Source organism: Myxine glutinosa, chromosome 1 (genome assembly GCF_964187855.1).
Source record: "Myxine glutinosa chromosome 1, kmMyxGlut1.1, whole genome shotgun sequence".
Classification (NCBI taxonomy): domain Eukaryota; kingdom Metazoa; phylum Chordata; class Myxini; order Myxiniformes; family Myxinidae; genus Myxine; species Myxine glutinosa.
The window spans coordinates 100,577,000-100,600,338 of record NC_136261.1 but is presented as its reverse complement, the minus strand read 5'-3'; the positions used below and the strand labels follow the sequence as shown (position 1 = coordinate 100,600,338).

Here is a 23,339-nt window from a genome sequence, read left to right as displayed (position 1 = left end):
GTATTTTGTGGATATCGGTGACAAAAAACTCGAATTTAACATCTATCTATAATTCCAGTAATCTCTGTGTGTCTGTGTGTTTGTCTGTGTGTTTGTCTGTGACTGCTGTTTCTCGACAACCACGGGTCCGATATACTTGAAACTTGCCAGGTATATTGCTGGGGACCTGAGGATGTGCCTTTTCAAGGTTTCATATTAATCGGACAAGTAGTTACCGAGCTATGGCGATTTCTTTACCAAACTCCGCAAGCCGTTCGCTTTGGACCAAACCATTTCATGTAAATAGAGGGGGGGGATTGTCACCGTACTCGCAAGCCGTTCGCTTTGGACCAAACCATTTCATGTAAATAGAGGGGGGGGATTGTCACCGTACTCGCAAGCCGTTCGCTTTGGCTTTGCGAATGGACCAAACCATTTCATGTAAATAGAGGGGGGGGGGATTGTCACCGTACTCGCAAGCCGTTCGCTTTGGTTTTGCGAATGGACCAAACCATTTCATGTAAATAGAGGGGGGGGATATAATTTTAGATATATATATAGTACGGGCATGCCCTAGTATTTTAAATTCAGGCTATAACACAACCAAATGTGGAAAAAAGTCAAAGGGTGTGACTACTTTCTGAAGGCACTGTATACATGAAACATGGGCCCAGCAGATTCACACTCCGAGGAAAAGTAGGAGGGGGGATTATAAAAGGGGGAGAATGAATTCAGGGATTAGAGTAGGCCCTTACCTTACTTGGGTACCGTCGACGGACGGGTACTGATCCTGACAGGTAGGAGGGGGAGAAGGTGGTCAGTAGGTGTGGTTTGGTGTGGTGTAGTTCAACCTCAGCCTCCACCAGAGATCTCTGCCTAGCCTGCCTGCTTTCCACCACTTGCACAGCGTTTAGTGCCCAGGACAGCACTGATCACTCCCTCAGGGCAACGGTCTTTCCCTCAGGGCAACGCGGGTTTCTCCCATCCCAATGGGGTTTCTCCTCAGATCACAGGCAGCCAGCCGATCCTTCAGTTTCACAGCAGATCTCTGGCTCGATTCCAAGGCGGTGAAAAGCGCTTGCGTTCCCTTTGTGGCATGGAGCCTTTGACATGAGTTGACCTTTGACCTTTTGACCTCAAATAGTTGATTTCCAATTCAGTGAGGCACTATGCAAATGCTATAAAATTTTCAAGTCAATCGGATGAAAATAGATGATTTTTCAGATGAAAATGGATGATTTTAGAAATTTGACCTCCGATGACCTTTGACCTTTGACCTAAAAATCAATAGGCTTCTCAATTGGGACGACCTCTACAACTTGAAGTTTCGTGATAATCGGTCTAGAATTGTGACCTGTAGACCGGTGACAAACAAACAAACAAAAAACAAACAAGAGGACATCATGCAGAGCACGATACTTGCTAAATCCACTCCCCCCGAAAAAAAAAGGTTGCAATTGATCCAGCAAATTGACCATTTTATCAAGATCAAAATTGGCAATCTTGATTAAAGCTCAGGTCAATAGGATGAAAAGTGATGATTTTTCAAAGTGATGATGATTTTAGAAGTTTGACCTAGAGTTGACCTTTGACCTTTTGACCTCAAATAATTGGTTTCCCAATTCAGTGAGGCACTGTGTAAATGCTCTTAAATTTTCAAATCAATCGGATGAAAATTGATGGTTTGTCCGATGAAAATTGACGATTTTGGAAGTTTGACCTCGAGTTGACCTTTGACCCTTTGACCTCAAAAATAGTTGGTTTTCCTATTTAGTGACTCAATGTGCAAATGCTGTTCAATTTCCAAATGAATCAGATGAAAATTGATGGTCTTTCAGATGAAAATTGATGATTTTAGAGGTTTGACCTTGAGTTTACCTTTCGAGTTCAAAATAGTTGGTTCCCCAATTCACTGAGGCACTCTAACCCTAAACTTTTCCAAATGTTGGACCCATTCTCACTCTAACCCAACTCTAACCTAACCCATTTAACCCATAACCCATAACCCACACCCACTCTAACCCATTAACATTAATTCTAACCTAACCAGGCACTCTAACCCAACCCATTTTCCAAATGTTCACCAACTTCTATCCACTCATCCCAACTCTCTCTTCCTCATATGTGGTGACTTCAACTGTCATCATGCCACCTGGTTGGGTGTGGGTTCCTCTCTCACCAGTCATGGCACCTCAGCAAAGGACTTCTGTGACTCACTGGGATTGACACAATCTGTCAATTTCCCGACCCGGATCTCAGCCAATGGAGTATCTTCTCTTCTAGACTTGGTTATGACAAACTTCCCTGCTAATGTCTGCTGCTCTTCTTCTGCTCCAATCGGTTCTTCTGATCATGTGCTTGTCAAAGTGGACATCTCTGTGGCCATTCTCAGAGAGCCTCCTCAGCGTCGACGAGTCTGGCATTTCACTCAGGCCGACTGGGACGGTCTTCAAGCAGCCATCAATCGTCTGGATTGGTCTCCCATCTCCACTGCCTCTGACATCAATTCTTCCTGGGAATTCTTCCAAAGCAAACTGATCTCTCTCATGCACAGATTTATCCCATCTCGCCTTCAGTTGTCTTACCCTTCCTCCCGTCCATGGTACACTGAATCTTGTGGGGAGGCAGTTGCCCTGAAACAACTTGCCTTTGCCTCTTGGAAGGCTAATCCAACTGAAGGCAATCTCAGTTCCTTCCACCAAGCTCGGAACAAGTGTGTGTCTACCCTCAGGAGTGCCAGGAAGCACTATCTCTCCTCACTCAAGAATGAACTCTCAAACCTGTCTCCTTCCTCCAAATCCTGGTGGCGTCTGGTCAAATCCGTTTCTGGTGTTTGTTCCCCCTCCATCCCCTCCCTTACCTCAAATGGCCACACAGTTGACATCGCACGTGACAAAGCCGAATGCCTCAACTCTGTGTTTGCCTCAAAATCCTTAGTCCCAAACCCATCTCTCTCTGTTCCCACCTTTCCCAGTCGAACCCAACTGCTCCTGAACTCTGTGTCCTTCTCTCCTGACAAGGTGGAGGAGTTTCTGTCAAACCTCGACTCTGATTCTGCAACTGGACCAGACGGCATCAGCCCACGGGTCCTAAAATCCTGCTCTGCCGCTCTATCTCACCCTCTCTCTGTTCTTTTCACCCTATCTTTTGCTCAAGGTCATCTGCCAGCATCCTGGAAATCAGCTAACATTACCGCTTTACACAAAAAAGGTGCAAAAACAGATCCTTGCAACTACAGACCAATCAGCCTGCTCCCAATTATCAGCAAAGTCATGGATTCCATCATTGCTTCGGATATGAAATCTTTCCTCTTCTCCAATGGCTTGATCTCTGATCATCAATTTGGTTTCAGACCAGGTCACTCTACTCTGGACATGCTGCTTCTGCTGTCTCAACAATGGATGGAGGTCCTCAATGCCAAACAGGAAATCAGAGCTGTCTCCCTTGACAGATCACGTGCCTTTGATACGGTCTGGCACCCAGCTCTGCTCACCAAACTCTCCTCCTATGGTATCCATGGAAATCTCCATGCATGGCTTGCGGACTTCCTCTCTGGTCGTAGTCAACGTGTGGCCCTAAATGGATTTCTCTCATCTCCCCTTCCTGTTCAGGCTGAAGTTCCCCAAGGCAGTGTGCTGGGCCCTGTGCTTTTTCTGGTCTTTATCAATGATCTCTCCGACTCTCTGGAAAATCCTCTCTATCTCTTTGCTGATGACTCCACTCTCTGCCGCTCCATTCCTCTTCCCTCAGATCGGCAGTCTGCAGCCTCCTCACTCTCTGAAGACCTGGACAAAATCACAGACTGGTCAAACAAGTGGAACATGTCTTTCAATCCTGACAAATCTCACTCTCTTACTATGTCTCTCCGAAAAGATCGACTGGACAACCCTCCCATCTACTTTCTCAACAATCCTCTCCAAGAAGTTCTGTCGCTCAAGCTTTTGGGTCTCACTATCTGCCATGATCTTTCTTGGGAAAACCACATTTCCAAGCTGGCCTCCAAAGCCAGTTGCCGACTGGGCATCCTCCGTCGTGCGAAGTCCTTCCTCGGCACACCTGAGCTCCTCACCACATACAAGGCTTTCATCCGCAGCTCAATGGAATACTGTTCTCCCCTATGGGCTGGTGCTCCTGCCTCACACCTGGCCTGGCTTCACGCTGTTGAATCCAAAGCTTTCAAAATCATTGGAATCTCCCGCGATGAAGCTACCTCTGAGGGCCTTTCACTCACTCACCGCAGGCAGGTAGGTGGTCTTTCTGTCTTCTACCGACTCCTCTCCAGCCTTGCTCCCCCAGCTCTCTCTGTGCTCTGTCCCCCAAATATTCCTACAGGTCGCACAAGATCTGCCAGCAACCCTCTGATGGTTAAACTGCCGAAATCTCGGCTTTCTGCTCACCTTCACTCTTTCATTCCTCTTTTCTCCCGCCTCTGGAACAAACTCCCACACTCCCTTCAATCCCACTCCTCCCTCCAGGTCTTTAAAACAGCTGTTCACCACCATCTCTTATCTTCCCCCATCCAAAGCCTTGATCTTTTCTACCCCCACTAATTCACCCCAGATCCACCTTGTTTGAAATTCCAACTTCTTTCCTGGAAGTCCTGGCAGTGTCCATATGTTTATACCTCTCCCACCCCCCCCCCCCCTTCACATGCCTCCCCCCCAAAGCCCTCTCCCTCCCACAGATCTCTCGATGTCTCCATGTCTCTCGGTCCCTGCTCTCAAATGTTGTGTTTGTGTCCTGCCCCCTCTCTCCCCATCTTGTCTACCGCTCCCGATGTTATTTGTTTTATGTGTCTGTTTGTCTTTCTGTGTGATTAATGTTCGCTCTTTCACGAGCCTCGATCTTGTATACAAAAAAAATAATAATAATAAATAAAAAAAATGTTAATTACCACTCATTAACAGTGAGCTGTTAAATTTTCAGGTCCATCAGTTGGAAAATGTCGATTTTAGAAATTCGACCTCAAGATGACCTTTGACCTCAAGATCAATCGCTTTCTCAGTTGTGACTACCTCTACAACTTGGTAGAGTTTCATGATGATTGGTCTGGAATTGTCATTTGTAACCTGAAGGTGATTGACATACAAACAGACAAACAGAACAAGAAAAAGAGCAATCAGAGATTGCAAACCCTCGCCAGGATGTATTTTCAGTGTTTTTTTACGGCTTTTGTGTTGAAACAAATATGGCGGCCGAACCACGTGATCGATGACGTCACCATTGTTTTTTTCTAAACTCATTTTTTCCTAGATTATGCTCAAGAAATTTCATCTTGATTGGATGAAGTTTTGTACTTGTTGAATTATGACCTCATAATGGAGGCACCTATGACATCATCATTAACATATTTTCTTCCCCATGGAGAGTTCTTTACAATGAACCACGTGTCATTTTTTTCTATTAAGCACTTTTGGAGATAGAGGTGCAATTTGTTTCGGTTTTTCCAAGATGGCAGCCGAACCACGTGACCGATGACGTCATCATTCTTTTTTTTTTTTTCTCCACCAGTTTATGCCGACATGGCACTCAGGAAATTTCATCTTGATAGGATGAAGTTTTGTACTTGTCGAATTATGACGTCGTAATGGAGGCACCTCTGACATCGTCATTCACATATTTTATTCCCCATGGATAGTTCATTACAAAGAGCTATGTCTCAATTTTTTTCCATTCAGGGCTTTCTGAGATATAGAGGTGCAATTATTTTCGATTTTTCCAAGATGGCGGCCAAACCACGTGACCTATGACGTCATAATTAGGATTAAAACATTCTGCAGGTGGAGTTGTACATATGATGAGAATTTCCTGTCGATCGGACCAACGGTTGCAGAGAAAATCATATTTATTCTGTGCGGACAAACAAACAAACAGACGGACTCAAATGCAATACCCTCTCTGGCGAGGGTAATAAACGAGGCAGACCGATGTGTGACGAAAATTGGAAAATTTCAATTTTCTAACTCACAGACATACAGAGGTGAAAACATAACCTCCAGTGGTGGAGGGAGGGAATGTTCTCAGCGAAATATTGAAATATGATGAAGCTGCTAATGTAATATGATAGCCAAGACCTTCACAAGGTGGTTAGATTAGCCACCCTTGGAAAGGTGGTCAAACCGTTAGTGCAGGTAAGAGGCCTTTCAGCAGGACAGGCAAGTTGGCTTCTTCGTACAATCAAACCTCTGTTGCCTCGAAGAAGGGCTCACATCCGAAACGTCGTTCACCTTCGTTTGCATATACCCTACAATTGGTGGAGAGATTACCACCTGCCTTGCATCAAGGTGAACCTGTGTTATATTCCCTGGCATTTAGCCCCGGAACAGATAGCCTTGGATTCGAATTCGATTCAGACTGCTTTCACCTGTTGCTGGTGCAATGTATTTTTTTTTGTTAAACTTTATCCCACTGGGAGTAGTACTGGGATTCTCCTATTTTAACCCTTTTATTATTATCCATTTCTGAAAGCGACCTGTCGGTGTGAGTGAGATGGGAAACCTTTGCACGAGAACAAGGTGGGAGGCTTTCCCAAGGGAGGGAGTGGCACTAGAGGAGAGGCGATGCATGGTGGGTGTGACAAGGCGGGGATAGCGACAAACAGGGAGGAGATCACTGTGGGTTAAGTGTCATGGACGGGTTTTGGACACAGAGAGAGAGAGAAGGTAAACGTGCTCTCTCTCCGTCTCCATCGTTATGTGTCGGTGCGTCGGCCATGTCACCTGTCTGCTGCTGCTGCTAGCACGCGGTGAGCCTTTCTGCCATTCATTGGCAATGATATTTGACTGTGACTGGCTTACCTTTGACTAACCTGTCCTTGCGATTGCTATAAAACAATGGGTGTTCTATGTGTACTATCACTTCGATAAGTTGGAGTCGAGAGTCCTCGAACCTTCCAGAAAGTGATGAGAATATTACTATAAAACTAAACGATCTACTAGCTGCTTCCAATGCTTCGTTTCCACACATATGCAACTGTAGGCGTATCCAATGGGCACTGCTAATGGTATGTTCGAATTCTCCGAAGTAATGCCTGACCGTCGGGAACACCTTCACGAGGAAACGCAACTTATTGCATGCGAATAGCAAAGGACAATGCGCAGCCAGGTAGGCGTTAGCTATGTCACACAGCCAGGTGCTGCAGGACCATTCATTGAGCAGGGGCCAGGCTCACCGTCGTGTAGATGGAGGCTGGAGGAGTTGACCTTCGAACCGCATCCTTGATTCAGACCTATGGGAAGTGAGCCAGATAGTTAGCTTGGGTGAGACCGATAGAGGTGCAGAGGCTGCGGGTTTCACTGATGTTCACATTGAAGCTTGAGCCAAGAACCAGTCGAGATTGAGTGATAGATTTTCACAGACCTGCTGGGGTGTGTTCAGTTAGTTTCCAAGCAGACAGCTAGCGCTTGCCAAGCCAGCCATTCCTTATCAACGGTTTCCAATGGAGTGCTTGCTTGAGTGCTGAAGCCACTTTGCCAGCGTAACTGAACACACTCCTGCATTATACAGGTACAACAAGAAAGAGCAATCAGAGATTGCAGACCCTTGCCAGGATGTGTTTTCAGTTGTTTTTAAGGCTTTTGCATTAAAAACAAATATGGCGGCCGAGCCACGTGACCGATGAGGTCATCTTTTCTTTTTTCTCCACCAATTTATCCCTAGATTATGCTCAAGAAATTTCATCTTGATCGGATAAAGTTTTGTACTCGTCGAATTATGATGTCATAATGGAGGCACCTATGACATCATCATTAACGTATTTTATTCCCCATGGAGAGCTCTTTACAATGAGCCATGTCTCAATTTTTTCTATGCAGTGCTTTCGGAGATATAGAGGTGCAAATTTTTCCGTTTTTCTAAGATGGAGGCCGAACCACATGACCTATGACGTCACAGTTATCATTAAAAAATTCTACAGGTGGGGTTGCACCCATGGTGAAAATTTCCTGTCAATCGGACCAACGGTTGCAGAGAAAATCATATTTATTCTGTGCGGACAAACAGACAGACAAACGGACCCAAATGCAATAACCCTGTCCTCAGGCGAGGGTAATAATCCTGCTTTCTGCACGTTATCAATTTGCTACTCAATTGCAATTGGAAGATGTTGGATTGTAAAAGATGTTTGATGCCCTTTGCACACTTGTCAAGGGTGTAGGAATACGGGATGAAGACTTTTGGACAAGAAAGAATGGCTTGCGGGACACATGTGGTTTGGCGGAAGTTCACATCGACATCACTTTTTCTCACAAGAGCGAGGCTGTGAAAGCGAGGCTGAAAATGTGAAATTGACTGTACGGTAGCGGGGCAACAATTGGGCACAGCTGGCGAGGGGATAAATGACCACGAAAAGAAAAAGAGAGAAAGAGGGAGAAAGCGAGGAAACACTGGAATCAGCAAGTTAAGAGGGTTAGGTTAGGGTTAGGGTTAGGGTTAGGGTTAGGGTTAGGGTTAGGTTAGGAAAGGTTAACAGGGGTAATAAAGATCATGGGTCAGGATTTTTTTTTATTGGGATCTTAGTTATGGGTTCAACTCTGGGATCATTGGGAGCATTTAGAAACCAAAAATGTGAATACAAAAATCTCATGATTTATCACGACATGTGAAATAAATCCGATGACAATATCTCATCAGATCTCTTGAGAGTTTCCTCTTTGGAAGGGATATAAAGTTCACTGTTCACGGACAGGGTGAAATGGGTTCAAAGATGGGAGTATAAGGACATGGGGGCTAATTTGTTGCGGTTTCCGAGTGATGGCATCTTGGGTTGTGCCCGTGGTGTCTGTTTGGCACTTACAGGCCTTTATTTAAATAAGCCTTGGCAGGATGCCGGGCTAGCCTAGGAAGCACATTGCTCCAAGGCAACCGAAGAAACTGCCTAAAACTTTTGTAGTTGCTGAAATAATGTCTGTTAAGTGAATACGGAATTACTTTGAGAAGATCATGCCTTACAATCCGAGGCTTTTGCTTCTGTATAGTTCTTGAGGGGATGTGGGGTAGGGGGACGATGGTGAGGGAAAGCAGGGGAAAAGCTGAAAGGAGAGAAACTTTCATTTCGACCCTGCCCCCACTACCAACCTCGAGAGAGATTTCAAAGAGATCCTTGTTTCCTCGAAACCCTCCTCTCTCTCCTTCTGCCAATCATTTCCCCAATCTTTGGTATTGCTCATCTTTAAAACTTGAACACACCAACTCTTCTCCTTTTCATACATCCTTGTGCAATGTGCCTCATAATTGGGCCGAGTCATTTTCCTCCTGTAAAGAAATGACCTCTTAAATGTTCTGGAAAACTCTATTTTCCTTTTTGCAGATGACTACGGATTATGCCACAGAGTATAACCCATCTCACCAGCGGGCAGACTGCAGCTGTGTCCCTCTCTGGAGATCTGGAACCGATTAGATGCTGGTCGGACAAATGGTACACGCCTTTCAATCTCGGCAAATCTCACAGTCTCACTCTGTCACTCCATCGTTGGTTAGCCACTGGAAGAGGTTTAGAATTTTGAACTTCTGGGTCTCACCATCAGTCATGACCTCTCTTGGACTTACCATATCGCAGAGCTGACTTCCAAAGCCAACTACCGACTGGGCATCCTCTGTCATTCCTTAAATTGGAACTCATATCCTACAAGGCCTTCGTCCAGAGCTCAATGGAGTACTACTCTCCCCTACGAGATGGAGCCCCAGCATCACATCTGTTTTGCTCTAGCTTCTGTTGGTTGTAAAGCTTTGAACATTGTTGGCGTTGTTGCAGTGCCCACCCGCATTCCAATTAGGGTAGGGATGGAGCCGGCAAAAATACAAATGGCAACTTCTTTGCAATATCTGATGCAATTTAATTGTTCGAATGATGGTGAGGTGCTCCATTTGTAACTCTTTGTTCAATATTTGTAGCATTTTGATGCCTCGTGTCCGCAATAAAAATTTGTGTTGGTGTCAAAGCCGGTGACCGATTGCAAATTAAAAGTAGGATTTCCTGCAATGAAGACGAACCAAAATGTCTTCCAAAATCCAGCTCATTGCTCACCTCCTGTCTTTTGTTCCTCTTCTTTCCCGTTTGTGGAAGTGCCTTCCAGTGGAGGTTCAATCCCACCCTTTCCTCCAGGGCTTCATGCTGGTGGTAGACCACCCCAAACAGTAACTACATTTGCAAAATAATAACCGCAATGATGTTGGCTCGAGTTAAATCTACATTTCAAAACAGATTTAGAAAGTCACTTTACTTTTATTTATTGCACAACACAACCCTCTCCCTCCCCCACAACAGCAATCATCAACCACCATAACAATAAAACCAGTATATGGTAGTTTTGTGGTGGAGGTGGGAGGCTGCTGTAAAGGGATAAAATTGACAAGAGCAAACATGTGGTAGTTAATCCAAGGAAATATTTACCATGTGATATTTTTGAAACTACTAGGGGACCCGTTCGTCTGTTGTACCAAATTTTCATTGGTCTTCACTGCCTTGTAGCATACCTGCCTGCCAGGCTTGGGGGTCTTTTGGGTTGTTGGGGTTTTTGGGTCTTTTGGATCCTCGGGGATTTTTGGGTCCTCGAGGACGTTTTGGTCTTCTGGGTATTTTGGGTCCTTGTGGACTTTGGGGTCTTCTGGGTCTCTTCGGTCCTCGGGGTATTTTAGGACTTCTGGATTTTTGGGTCACTGGGGTCTTTTGGGTCATCTGGGTCTTTTTGGTCTGAAGGGTATTTAGAGGTCTTTGGGGTCTTCAGGATCTTGGGGTCTTAAAGGATATTTAAAGGTCGAAGGGGTCTCTGCAGTCTAAATGGTTAAAAGGTACATTTCAATAGTGCGTAATTAATTAATGGACGTATGTAATTAATAGACACAAAAAGTATGCCTCACACACACACACACACACACACACACACATATATATACGTGCACACACTCATATATATATATATATATATATATATATATACCAGCATATATATATATATATATATATATATATATATATATATATACATTGTTACGGTCACGGGGTTAGGTTAGCCTCCGTTCCCTCCCGAACTTACCAGACCTGAGACTGCTGTGCATGAATAACTTCGTACTTCGGCAGGTTGCAAACCAGCAACTACGAACGCCAATTGGTCCGTCAAGCGATAACAGTGCCCTTACCGTCTGACACCGTTTACCTGTACCGCGTGACGGTTCCAATCGGGGAACGTACCCTCTGGCGATGTACCACTCTTGTTCCTGGATGGAAATTTGGCCGGCTGAGCAACCATTTGGTACCTGCCGGGCTGATAATTTTGTTACGGCCTATCGCTACTCTGGGTGCAAACTGCACAAAATGGCGGACCAATGAAAGAATGGAGATTCACGGACAGTTGGAAAAGAAATGTTTAAAAAAACCTTTTTTAAGGCCATTTTCCCTGCTAGAGCGGGGGTTAGCTTTGCGGGCATCATGGTTCACTTTTTGAGGCAATCTTTTTATGGCCGGATGCCCTTCCTGACGCCAACCCTTAGTTGCCTCTTACGACATGCAGGGATACGGTGTACCTATTCTAAATCGGGTTACACACCGGGATGGAAAATAAATGTTTAACAGTTTTATTTATTTACAGGTATGTGCAGTGCAACTTAGCGAAAGGAATGTAAAAGGGACGAGAAGCAGAAACTTAGCTTAACCTACACCTTATGACGATCACTACAAATAAACACGACAAGGGCACCCATCACACATTCACGGAGAGAGTGGGGGTGGGGGAGAGGTGGAAGGCGGGTAAACGAACGTTGGGATCCTGTTACCGGAATGGTTATGATGTTACCAAATGCTCCTGGTGTTTCCACTGCAATGACCTTGTCTTGTTGTCACCAACGAGCACCACGCCGGCAAAGGGCAGTCCCCAGCACGGAGAGGGGGAGAGGGTGGGGAAGGAATGGGGGCGATAGTGGGGGAGGTGGGGCAAATATATTTTGTGCCATTTCGTAATAATCCCCCCTGTCTGCAGCAGGGGTCAGTAAACTCCTTGCACTGTGGTGCATGCACAGGTGAGAATTGTAGGTCATCTCTCTGTCATCTCTCTTCCCCCCCCCCCCCCCAGTGTCTTATTTAATAGACTTGACCCTAGGTACATGACTTGACCCTAGGTACTACCAGGACCCCAGGTACTACCAGCACCCTAGGTACTACCAGGACCCCAGGTACTACCAGGACCACATGTACTACCAGGACCCTAGGAACGTACTACCAGGACCCTAGGAACGTACTACCAGGACCCTAGGTACTACCAGCATATATGCAAAAGAAAAACACGTACATGTGTCATGTATACATGGAGGTGTGCCCAGCCCTGTTTTTCTCTATGATTTTCAGACACACACACACACGCACACACACACACACACACACACACACACACACACACACACACACACACAGAATTGCCTTATTTAAAAGACGGTCACAGTATAACGATACTTATTACACGTTACACTTTTAAATAGAGAATTTGCATCATTTCACCACTACTGTATCCCTGGGACAATGGTTTTTATGTCTAAAACCTTCCCAGACACACCCGAACTACAACCACTAAATTTCGACTAATTCCATCCATCGGTTTAGGAATACACATAAGTTAAAAAACAAACACACACACACACACACGCACACACACTGATGCCCTAACCAGTTCTGGTCCCACATCAAGCCAGGCCAGTCAGTTCATGCAAAAGCCTGGGCCAAAACTTCTAAAGCTGAACACACATGGTGGGAGTAATTAAGGCTGATAAATAATGTAAGTCATAGTATAGTTTAAATACAAATGAGTTGCTACACGTTTTACCACATTTTATTTAGTTATTTAATTACTTTACACAAGTTATTGTTACCGCGCTCGGCCAAAAATCTGTAAAATAACATTGAATTAACCCAACTTTGTGCCCCCTATTCCTCCGAGGCCGTGATTTGTTACGTGGCCTTCCTGGCTTCCTTACAACTTCCTCTTCTGCATTGGAATATTGCTTACCTTTGTAATCTTAACTTACGTGGTTTCAAACAGATATTAATCATTATTGGCAAGGTAACGCCGCCATATATCGACACATCATGAATTGCTTCGTGGGAAGTTGATTGTTTGAAGGTGAACTCCACCAAGTTGGTCCACCACCCACAATAATATTCTAGTTAGAACACCTGTGGGTTTATGTAGGCACCCAGTTAGGACACCAGTCGTCCCGGAGTTCATAGATTAGATCCTTACAAAATCAGACAAAATAATTTCAACTGGCATGTGGTTACTTGAACCAGTCCGCTGGAAGTATCCATGGTCACTGTCAATGTCCATCTGTTTCATGAATATCCTTCAGGGAAGGAAATATTTCATCCCTCCCCAATCTGGCCGACATATGACTAATTCATCTTCATGTGGTTGGGTCTGAAGGGTGGAGGTAGTGCTTTTCATTGGAGCAGAGACATAAGGTTCAACAGTAACAAAAAAAGGAAATCTGCAGATACGAGAGTAAGTGTGGTTTGGTGGAGCAACAGCAACAGTTTTTACCACCACCACCGAAGATGGATGGAGGTGATGTTTTCACCCCTGTTGTCCATTTGCCCGTCTGTCTGTGGACAGAATATCTCAAAAAGTTGTGGATGGATTCGGACGAAATTTGCTGGAGAGATTGGGCATGTGACAATGGGGATTGGGATATGACACAAGTATTACATTTTGGGCAAGAAATGGGGATATGACACAATTATTACATTTTGGGCAAGAAATGGGGATATGACACAATTACATTTTGGACAAGAAAAGGGGACATGACACAAGTATTACATTTTGGGCAAGAAATGAGGATATGACACAAGTATTACATTTTAGACAAGAAATGAGGATATGACACAAGTATTACATTTTGGGCAAGAAAAGGGGATAAGACACAATTATTACATTTTGGACAAGAAAAGGGGATATGACACAAGTATTACATTTTGGGCAAGAAATGGGGATACGACACAATTATTACATTTTGGGCAAGAAATGGGGATACGACACAATTATTACATTTTGGGCAAGAAATGAGGATATGACACAATTATTACATTTTGGGCAAGAAATGAGGATATGACACAATTATTACATTTTGGGCAAGAAATGCGGATATGACACAAGTATTACATTTTGGGCAAGAAATGAGGATATGACACAAGTTTTACATTTTGGGCAAGAAATGGGGATATGACACAATTATTACATTTTGGGCAAGAAATGGGGATATGACACAATTATTACATTTTGGACAAGAAATGGGGATATGACACAAGTATTACATTTTGGGCAAGAAAAGGGGATATGACACAAGTATTACATTTTGGGCAAGAAAAGGGGATATGACACAAGTATTACATTTTGGGCAAGAAAAGGGGATATGACACAAGTATTACATTTTGGGCAAGCAATGGGGATATGACACAAGTATTACATTTTGGGCAAGAAAAGGGGATATGACACAATTATTATATTTTGGGCAAGAAATGCGGATATGACACAAGTATTACATTTTGGGCAAGCAATGGGGATATGACACAAGTATTACATTTTGGGCAAGCAATGGGGATATGACACAATTATTACATTTTGGACAAGAAAAGGGGATATGACACAAGTATTACATTTTGGGCAAGAAATGGGGATATGACACAAGTATTACATTTTGGGCAAGAAAAGGGGATATGACACAATTATTACATTTTGGGCAAGAAAAGGGGATATGACACAATTATTACATTTTGGACAAGAAATGGGGATATGACACAAGTATTACATTTTGGGCAAGAAATGGGGATATGACACAATTATTACATTTTGGGCAAGAAATGGGGATATGACACAATTATTACATTTTGGACAAGAAAAGGGGATATGACACAAGTATTACATTTTGGGCAAGCAATGGGGATATGACACAAGTATTACATTTTGGGCAAGCAATGGGGATATGACACAAGTATTACATTTTGGGCAAGAAAAGGGGATATGACACAAGTATTACATTTTGGGCAAGAAATGCGGATATGACACAAGTATTATATTTTGGGCAAGAAATGGGGATATGACACAAGTATTACATTTTGGGCAAGAAATGAGGATATGACACAAGTATTACATTTTGGGCAAGAAATGGGGATATGACACAAGTATTACATTTTGGGCAAGAAATGAGGATATGACAAGTATTATATTTTGGGCAAGAAATGGGGATATGACAAGTATTACATTTTGGGCAAGAAATGGGGATATGACACAAGTATTACATTTTGGGCAAGAAATGAGGATATGACACAAGTATTACATTTTGGGCAAGAAATGAGGATATGACACAAGTATTACATTTTGGACAAGAAATGGGGATATGACACAATTATTATATTTTGGGCAAGAAATGGGGATATGATACAAGTATTACATTTTGGGCAAGAAATGAGGATATGACACAAGTATTATATTTTGGGCAAGAAATGGGGATATGATACAAGTATTACATTTTGGGCAAGAAATGAGGATATGACACAAGTATTACATTTTGGGCAAGAAATGAGGATATGACACAAGTCTTACATTTTGGGCAAGAAATGAGGATATGACACAAGTATTACATTTTGGGCAAGAAATGGGGATATGATACAAGTATTACATTTTGGGCAAGAAATGAGGATATGACACAAGTATTACATTTTGGGCAAGAAATGAGGATATGACACAAGTATTACATTTTGGACAAGAAATGAGGATATGACACAAGTATTATATTTTGGGCAAGAAATGGGGATATGATACAAGTATTACATTTTGGTCAAGAAATGAGGATATGACACAAGTATTACATTTTGGGCAAGAAATGAGGATATGACACAAGTATTACATTTTGGACAAGAAATGGGGATATGATACAAGTATTACATTTTGGTCAAGAAATGAGGATATGACACAAGTATTACATTTTGGGCAAGAAATGAGGATATGACACAAGTATTACATTTTGGACAAGAAATGGGGATATGACACAATTATTTCATTTTGGACAAGAAATGGGGATATGACACAATTATTACATTTTGGGCAAGATCCCGGTCTGGATCTGAGTATTTTTAAAAGTGATTCTTCATCATTGAGAGATACAGAAAAACACGATATATAGCACGATATCTAAAAACGTTGTGGAGGGATTCAGACAAAACTTGGTGGACAGGTTGGCTGTTTGACAAGGAAAAATTGATTCAATTTTGGTGAAGATTCGAATTCGGACAAGATCATTTTTACCCTCGCCTGAGGAGAGGGTATTGCATTTCAGTCCGTTTGTTTGTTACTTGCAAAATCGAAGATTTTTCAAGTATATTGGTCGGTTGTGTTTGTGGTTCTGTCTGTCTGTCTGTCTGTCTGTCTGTCTGTCTGTTTGTTTGTTTGTCACAATTTTCACCCGATCTTCACGAAACTTCACCAAATGGTAGAGTTGGTCAAAAGCAAGAAGCCTATTGTTTTTGGGGTCAAAAGGTCAACATAGGCCAAAGGTCACCAAAATTGCTAAATTTCTAAAATCCTCAATTTTCATCCGATTGACTTGAAATTTGAAGAGGCCTTGCATATCTGGTCACTGAATTCAACCACCAAGTATTTTTGAGGGCAACATAGGCCAAATGGTCAACATAGGCCAAATTTATAAAATCCTCAATTTTCATCCAATTGACTTGAAATTTGAAGAGGACTTGCATATCTGGTCACTGAATTCAACCACCAAGTATATTTGAGGTCAATATAGGCCAAAAGGTCAACATAGGCCAAATTTCTAAAATCCTCAATTTTCATCCAATTGACTTGAAATTTGAAGAGGACTTTCATATCTGGTCACTGAATTCAACCACGTATTATATTTTAGGTAAACACAGGCCAAAAGGTCAACATAGGCCAAATTTCTAAAATCACAAATTTTCATTTGATATACTTGAACTTCCAAGAGGATTTATATATATGGTCACTGAATTCAACCACCATCTATTTTTGAGGTCAACATAGGCCAAAAGGTCAACATAGGCCAAATTTTAAATATCCTCAATTTTCATCCGATTGACTTGAAAATTGAACAGCATTTGCACATTGAGTCACTAAATAGGGAAACGAACTATTTTTGAGGTCAAAAGGTCAAAGGTCAACTCAAGGTCAACCTTCCTAAATCATCATTTTTCATCTGAAAAATCGTCACTTTTCATCCTGTTGACCCGAGCATTGATCAAGATTGTAAATTTTAATCTTCATGAAATGGACAATTTGCTGTATCAATGGAAAACTTTTGGGAGGGGGGGGGGTGGATTTTGCAAGTATCGTCTTACGCATGACGTCTTCTTGTTACTTGCAAAATCGTCTTCTTGTTACTTAAAGATTTTTCAAGTATATTGGTCGGTTGTGTTTGTGGTTCTGTCTGTCTGTCTGTCTGTCTGTCTGTGTGTCTGTCTGTCTGTGTGTCTGTCTGTCTGTCTGTGTGTCTGTCTGTGTGTCTGTCTGTGTGTCTGTCTGTTTGTTTGTTTGTCACCGGCGTACAGGTCACAATTTTTAACCGATCTTCACCAAACTTCACCAAATAGTAGAGTTGGTCAAAAGCAAGCCTATTGTTTTGGGGTCAATAGGTCAAAAGGTCAACATAGGCCAAAGGTCACCAAATTTGCTAAATTTCTAAAATCCTCAATTTTCATCCGATTGACTTGACATTTGAAGACCACTTGCATATCTGGTCACTAAATTCAACCACCAAGTATTTTTGAGGTCAACATAGGCCAAATGGTCAACATAGGCCAAATTTATAAAATCCTCAATTTTCATCCAATTGACTTGAAATTTGAAGAGGACTTGCATATCTGGTCACTAAATTCAACCACCAAGTATTCTTGAGGTCAACATAGGCCAAATTTCTAAAATCCTCAATTTTCACCCAATTGACTTGAAATTTGAAGAGGACTTGCATATCTGGTCACTGAATTCAACCACCAAGTATTCTTGAGGTCAACATATGCCAAAAGGTCAACATAGGCCAAAAGGTCAACATAGGGCAAATTTCTAAAATCCTCATTTTTTCATCCAATTGACTTGAAATTTGAAGAGGACTTGCATATCTGGTCACTGAATTCAACCACAAATTATATTTTAGGTGAACATAGGCCAAAAGGTCAACATAGGCCAAATTTCTAAAATCCTCATTTTTCATCTGAAAAATCGTCACTTTTCATCCTGTTGACTCGAGCTTTGATCAAGATTGTAAATTTTAATCTTCATGAAATGGACAATTTGCTGTATCAATAGAAAACTTTTGGTGGAGTGGGGGAGGGCGGATTTTGCAAGTATCGTGCTACGCATGACGTCTTCTTGTTTGTTTGTTTGTCTGTCTGTTTGTCGGCACAGAATAAATATGATTTTCTCTGCAACCGTTGGTCCGATTGACAGGAAATGTTCACCATAGGTGCAACTCCACCTTCAGAATTTTCCTATGATAATTATGACGTCATAGGTCACGTGGTTCGGCCGCCATCTTGGAAAAACCGAAAAGCTTTACACCTCTATATCTCCGAAAGCGCTGAATAGAAAAAAATTGAGACATGGCTCATTTTAAAGAACTCTCTATCGCGATTAACTTATGTTAATGATGATGTCATAGGTCCCTCCATTATGACGTCATAATTCGACAAGTACAAAACTTCATCCGATCAAGATGAAATTTCTTGAGCATAATCTAGGAATAAATTAGTGGAGAAAAAAAGAATGATGTCATCGGTCACGTGGTTCGGCCGCCATATTAATTTTAACACAAAAGCCTTAAAAACAACTGAAAATACATCCTGGTGAGGGTTTGCAATCTCTGATTGCTCTTTTTCTTGTTTAATTTTTTAAGTGATTCTTCACCATTGAGTGTTAGGGCTAAAATGATATATAGCATGATATTTAAAAACGTTGTGGACCATTTATGACAAAACTTGGTGGATGAGTTGGTTATGTAACAAGAACAAGTCGGCTAGATTTTTGTTCAGGTCCCAATCCAGATCTGCCTACTAGTGGGATACAAAATGTAAATTGTTCAGCTTGGCGGAAGTATGCGTGCTATTGAATACCGTTCTAGTTATTCTTGTATTTACTGTAATTTAATAATGAAGAACCATAAACTTATCGTACACACATGAGTGGTGGAGGGTTAGGAGTGAAAGTTAAAAACAAAAGTGAAGGGAGGATGTTTGGAAAGAGAAATGGGGATAGGACAGTGGAAGGGTGTGCTGAGAGGAGGGGAAGTTTTATAAGTGACAAGGAGTAAGGGAGGGAAGGAAAGGGGGCACATATGAACCATATGGAAGAAAGGGGTGGTTTCCTTTTGAAAACAGTAGCAGACAGGATACCCAGCTTAGCATTCAAAATTTCCAACGAATTTGTGTAATTAATAAATAGGATGGTCACTCAATATTTGTTATTGGCATCAGTGCAATTAAACAAAGTGCAAACTTTTTCAAATGCACCATTTTAGTCCCCATCCTCTTTCCTCCTGTCAATTTTAAATATAATTTTTATTTCGCTTTATTTTATTTTCTCATCACTCCTCTTCCTTTGTATACAGCAGGATGAGAACATTTAAGGAAACAAATATCTCTGAGTTAGAAATGGATATATGTGGGAAAATTCCACACCCAGACCAGGAATCGAACCCGGGTTCTCTGGAAAACTGTACCAGTACTCTGCCATCTGAGCTATCTGGGTGACCCTGACTATGCATGCAATTTTCCCACATACGTGATTGCCACTCTCTTTCCATTAATGCTTCCAGGGCACTCGCTGCCAACCATAGGAGCATCAACGGCCTGAACAGGAGAGGGTCTTCCTCCAATGGGGGGGGACAAATCCATGTCCTCTATTATTGTCCAGGCTGAACATTTCTGTTTTGTTGCCAACTGATAGGCCAGATATGCATCCGGATCTTCACCCAAATCGAATTGGCTTGTTGTTGTTGTTGTTGTTGTTGTTGTTGTTACCTACCCACTTATCCACCCAGTTGTTCCGAATCTGTACATAACTTTTTGAGATGTCGTGTTATGTATTGTTTTGGCCCTTTCGCTCAATGGTGAAGTATCATTTAAAAATATAGTATCGAGATCGAGATCTTCACCAAAATATGGACAATTCATCCTTGTCACACAACCAACCTGTCCACCAAATTTTGTTCCAATGTGTCCACAACATTGAGATATCCTGTTCACAAACAGCCAGACAGACAGAGGGGGTGAAAACATCACCTCTGTCCACCTTCAGTGGTGGAGGTAATAAATGTGCTAATAAGAATCCACAGAGGTAATAAGTGTGCTACTTTTGCACCATGCTATCGGACATCTTTAATGAACTGCTTTACATTAAAGGCAATGCTAGAAGTCTATTTCACACAAAGGTGCTCTGTAATAATTTCATTGGATGATCCCACTCACGTTGTCAGGTGCATAGGGCTAGTTTCGCTGGCGAGGGGGCGCAAACATGGATGGGCCGCCACTCCAACGCAGTTAAGAATTCCATATACCTACGTTTTTTTTTTTGAAAACTAAAATTCGTGGAGCATACTTGTGGGAAAAAAACAGTTTCTTAAGAATCACCCATTCTTTATGTAATAGCCGGCGAAGCCGGTGTTGTCAATAAACGCGTACGTATTGTGTCGAAAACCAGATTATGCTGTATCCCTTGGCTTGAGAATTCCAAAGCGCAAAGGAGGCCGCCATCTTGCGGATGCGGAAGTATGCATAACAAATTGAAAAACGTTCAATAGGAGTTTGTTTCACCTGTCTTTGTTTGATTCACATTCTTATGCACCTCTAATTTATAATTAAAATACTTTAAGACCAACCTCGGCCCGCACGGGTCTGGTTATCTTCAACGAAAAGCGTCACCAAACACCAGAACCAATGAGATTCGAGCATTTGAAAAAATATTTCTAAAACCAAATCACTCAATGAAGGCCGCCATCGACCGGATGCGGAAGTTTGCATAAAACAATTGCGAAAAAGTTCAATAGGAGTTTGTTTCACCCGTCTTTCTTTGATAGCCGGTGAAGCCGATGTTGTCAATAAACGCGTATGTATTATGTCGAAAACCAGATTATGCCTTGGCTTGAGAATTCCGAAGCTCAATGGAGGTCGCCATCTTGCGGATGCGGAAGTATGCATAACAAATTGAAAAACGTTCAATAGGAGTCTCTTTCACCCGTCTTTGTTTGATTCACAAGCTTATGCACCTCCAATTTATTAGTACCGACTGCAAAGCCGCAATGAGCCGGCGAAGCCAAAGCCTCTTGCCACTATTTTACCCATCACTATGGTATCAGTAGGTTAGGTAGTTGGTAGTAGGTAGGTGTAGTAGGTACCGTACCTGGTAAGACTTGGTAAAAGAGAAGAGCAGACAGTCCTCCCCAATACCTGCATACCTCTTGGCACTATTTTACCCATCACCATGGCATCAGTAGGTTAGGTAGTTGGTAGTAGGTAGGTAGGTAGTTGGTAGTAGGTAGGTGTAGTAGGTACCGTACCTGGTAAGACTTGGTAAAAGAGAAGAGCAGACAGTCCTCCCCAATACCTGCATACAATAAATGTCACAAGAAGCTTAAGGAAGTAATGATACGATGTGCTAGCTTAAGGCCTATTTTAAGAAATTTTAACTGGGCTTAACATACGTTTTCACAGTATGTGTGTAGTCTTCTAACTTCAGTCGCTGGCAGGACTGGTTCTCTCCGGGCACGGCAGCTTCCTCCACCAGAAGACGTTAGCTTGCAGTGATTAATTCGGTGAATTCCGTCTCAACTTCGGATATTTCCGGCCGTGAAAAACTATCCGTATTTCTAAGCTAAATATGTAAACCGCTTATACGGTATTTCTGGCCATGGAAAACTATCCCATACGGCTGCAAGATTTCTAAAAAATAATTCTTCGCCAATGTTAGAATATTTGACGCCGTTTTCACCCTCCGAAACGTGTAATAATATTTTTTCAAATGCTCGAATCTCATTGGTTCTGGTGTTTGATGACGATTTTCGTTGAAGATAACGAGGTTGGTCTTAACGTATTTTAATTACTAATTAGAGGTTTCATTAGATTGTGAATCAAAGAACGACGGGTGAAACAAACTCCTATTGAACTTTTTCGCAATTGTTTTATGCAAACTTCCGCATCCGGTCAATGGTGGCCACCATTGAGTGATTTCATTTTAGAAATATTTTTGCAAATGCTCGACTCTCATTGGGTCCGGTGTTTGGTGACGTGTTTTGTTGAAGATAACCAGGCCCGTGCGGGCCGATGATGGTCTTAAATTATTTTATTAATACATTGGAGGTGCATAAGATTGTGAATCAAACGATGATGGGTGAAAGAAACTCCTAATGAACGTTTTAAATTTGTTATGCATACTTCCGCATCCGCAAGATGGTGGCCTCCGCTGCGCTTCGGATTCTCGAGCCAAGGTATAATCAGGTTTTCAATATAATACGTACTCGTTTATTGACAACACCGGCTTCGCCGGCTATTATTAAAATACTTTAAGACCAACCTCGGCCTGCACGGGCCTGGTTATCTTCAACGAAAAGCGTCACCAAACACCGGAACCAATGAGATTCGAGCATTTGAAAAAATATTTCTAAAACCAAATCACGCAATGGAGGCCGCCATCGACCGGATGCGGAAGTTTGCATAAAACAATTGCGAAAAGGTTCAATAGGAGTTTGTTTCACCTGTCTTTCTTTGATTCACCATCTGATGCACCTCTAATTTGTAATTAAAATACGTTAAGACCAACCTCGTTATCTTCAACGAAAATCGTCACCAAACACCGGAACCAATGAGATTCGAGCATTTAAAAAATATTTTTAAAAAGCTTATTACGCGTTTCGAAGGGTGAAAATGGCGTCAAATATTCTAAAATTGACGAAGAATTATTTTTTAGAAATCTCGCGGCCGTAGGGGATAGTTTTTCACGGCCAGAAATACGGTATAAGCGGTTTACATAAAGAAAGAAAGCTCGGTTTGATTAACGACAGTCACACATTGCCGTTGCAACGGCGCTATCGTCTGATCTTACTGCAAGCTAGCTTCTTCTTGTGGAGGAAGTCGCCGTGCCCGGAGAGAACCAGCCCTGACAGCGACTGAAGTTAGAAGACCACACACATACTGTGAAAACGTATGTTAAGCCCAGTTAAAATTTCTTAAAATAGGCCTTAAGCTAGCACATCGTATAGTTACTTCCTTAAGCTTCTTGTGACATTTATTGTATGTCGGTATTGGGGAGGACTGTCTGCTCTTCTCTTTTACCAAGTCTTACCAGGTACGGTACCTACACCGACCT

At 42.3% G+C, this 23,339-nt stretch overlaps 1 protein-coding gene across 2 annotated transcripts in view; it reads left to right on the top strand.

Moving 5' to 3' along the window:
* The first annotated feature begins 6,568 nt into the window (after nt 1-6,568).
* Nucleotides 6,569-23,339, top strand: part of LOC137426834 (coxsackievirus and adenovirus receptor homolog) — a 50,265-nt gene continuing 33,494 nt past the window's right edge. The window contains exon 1 of one of the 2 annotated variants that reach the window (XM_068115776.2): nt 6,569-6,724. In XM_068115776.2, coding sequence (XP_067971877.1) covers nt 6,673-6,724 — 52 coding nt within the window. In that variant the 5' untranslated portion in view covers nt 6,569-6,672. The remainder of the gene's footprint in view (nt 6,725-23,339) is intronic. The other variant, XM_068115786.2, reaches the window with a different exon arrangement.